Source organism: Apteryx rowi, unplaced genomic scaffold (assembly GCF_003343035.1).
Source record: "Apteryx rowi isolate R43461 unplaced genomic scaffold, aptRow1 scaffold_768, whole genome shotgun sequence".
In the NCBI taxonomy this organism is placed as follows: Eukaryota; Metazoa; Chordata; class Aves; order Apterygiformes; family Apterygidae; genus Apteryx; species Apteryx rowi.
Window position 1 is genome coordinate 243,376 of NW_020451058.1, and position 2,323 is coordinate 245,698.

The following is a 2,323-nucleotide window of genomic DNA, read 5'->3' on the forward strand; positions in this document are numbered from 1 at the left end:
CATCCCCAGGACCCCAACGATGGCATGGGGGTCCCCACTGCGCTTGACCCCCACCCCAAAATTTGGGAGCACGACCGCTCGCAGCTGCCCCCCCCCAGGGTGTCTGCGCCCCTAGGCGCAATGGGGGTGGCACTGCCACCCGCCGTCCCCTGCAGCCGCCCGCGGGGTGCGGAGCAGGGCTGGCGCCGGGGGGGGGGGGGGACCCTCACGGCCGCCCCGTCTCTTCCTCCGCAGGGGGAGGGTTTGCACCAGCTGCGCGAGGCGCTGAAGATTTTAGCGGAGAGGGTTTTAATCTTGGAAACCATGATTGGGCTCTACGGTGAGTAGGGGGCGGCGGAGGAGCGAGCCCGGCCTCCCCCCCCCCCCGTGCGCCCACCCCCGGCACCGGCAGCAGGTCGCAGGTGGTCCTGGAGGGCCCCAGGAGGACAGGCGGCCTCCGGCCTCCCCGAGCCACCCACCCGGCGCAGGACATCGGCACCCGCGCGTGACGTCGTCAGCCCAACTCTGACGTCACGGCGCCGGGACCCGCTCGCAGGGCGAGGGGACCCTCTGGTGGCAGAGGGCCATCGGGCCACCCCACCAGGCACCCCGGCGTCCCACCCCGCAGGGCAGAGATGCCCGTGACGGTCTCCGCGCTGGGGACAAGCAGTGCCACCAGGGCAGGTTGGGGACACGTCCCCCCCCCACGTGTCTGGCGCTGCACGGGGGTCAGCGTGCAGTGGGGCAGCAGAGCGGGGGGAGCCCCGGCGCCCGGCCAGCTCCCGTGTCCCCCGTGTCCCGTGCCGTGCCCGCTGTCCCGGGTCCGGGCAGCACCGAGGAGCCACCACCGGGGACAAGACCAGAGCAAGGGAGCCCCTGGCACCCCCGGGATCGGGGAGCCCCTCGCCTCCCCCTGGGACCACGGGAGCACCCAGCACCCCTGGCACCAGGGGCCCCGCAGCACCCGCTGGCACCAGGGGATCCCCGGCTCCCCCCGGCATCCTGGCGAGCCCCCGGCACCCTCCCAGCACCCGCTTGGGAGACCTGGCACCCCGCACCCACCCGCGCGCCGGCACCCTCTGGGCCCCCRCGGGCTGCTCCTGCGCCCGTGCCGTGCCGCCCGCGCCGCTGCTGCGCCCGCGGGGCGAACGCGCTCTCTGCTCTGCTCTCTCACTCTCCACCAGGCCAGTAGCTTCCAAACCCTCCTGCGGCAGCAGGCCCGGCTGGAGGTCCTGGCTAGAAGGGTCACCTTGCTGGAAGCCATCATCTGGCCAGGTAACAGCGCCGCTTGCCTTCTCCCCTCCTCGCATGAGCTGGGCTCGCCGCGTCCCCCCCCGGAGCTCAGGCTGCCTGGAGCAAGGGAGGCCGGAGCCCCTGGGACCACGTCCCTGGAGCTCACCGGGAGTAAGGGAGCCTCCAGAGCCCCTCTCGAACCAAGTGAGACCATGGATATCCTTGATCCAAGAGGCCAAGGGAGACCCTGGAGTTGCCCAAGGACTAGGGGAGGCCCTGGAGCCCCTCTTAAAACAAGGGAGACCCTGGAGACCTCTTGGAGCAAGGGAGACCTTGGAGCTCCCCAAGGACTAAGGGAGCTCCGGGAGAATCTCTTGAACCAAGGGAGACCATGGAGACCGTCTTGGATCAAGGGAGAGCATGGAGACCTCTTGGATCAAGGGAGACCCTGGAGCTCCCCAAGGACCAAGGGAGCTCCGGGAGAATCTCTTGAACCAAGGGAGACCATGGAGACCATCTTGAACCAAGGGAGACCATGGAGACCTCTTGGATCGAGGGAGACCCTGGAGCTCCCCAGGGACCAAGGGAGCCTCTGGAGCCGCTCTCAAACCAAGGGGGACCGTGGGGACCCTCTTGGATTGAAGGAGACCCCAGAGACTCCCCTGGGAGCAGGGGAGCCCCCGGTGCCCGGCCCCCTCGGTGCCAGGGTGCCCGGCCGTGTGCCGGCGGGTGCCCCCCCCCCCGGTCTCTTTTCTCTCTGCCTCCACTTTCCGGCTCTGCTTTTTTCGGGGAGGGGGCTCTTTCCTTTCCGCATGCCAGGCGGGGGGTGCCAGCCGGGTGCCAGGCAGGGGGTGCCAGGCAGGGGTGCCAGCTGGGCACGGCAGCCACCATGAGCCGGGGCCCGAAACGACTCTCCCTGTCCCCGTCCCCCGCCCCCGGGCCTGGCCCGCCCGCAGCTCCGTGCCGTATTCACCCGCCGGGGGCCGGGGACATCGCCGGTGGGGACATCGCCGGCGGGGACACCGCGGGCCGCCTGCCGCCTGCCGCCGCCTCACGCCGCCGCTCTCCTCTCTCCCCCGCAGAACCGGAGCCCGGCTCGGGCAGCGGCCCC

At 71.3% G+C, this 2,323-nt stretch overlaps 1 protein-coding gene across 1 annotated transcript in view; it reads left to right on the forward strand.

The window, feature by feature from the left end:
• The window catches only part of EMID1 (EMI domain containing 1), a gene marked incomplete at its 5' end in the record, with an annotated part of 14,318 nt that overhangs the window by 9,125 nt on the left and 2,870 nt on the right, over positions 1-2,323 (forward strand). The window contains 2 exons of the mRNA XM_026088362.1: positions 235-319; positions 2,295-2,318. Of these exons, the coding sequence (XP_025944147.1) occupies positions 235-319; positions 2,295-2,318 (109 nt within the window). The remainder of the gene's footprint in view (positions 1-234; positions 320-2,294; positions 2,319-2,323) is intronic.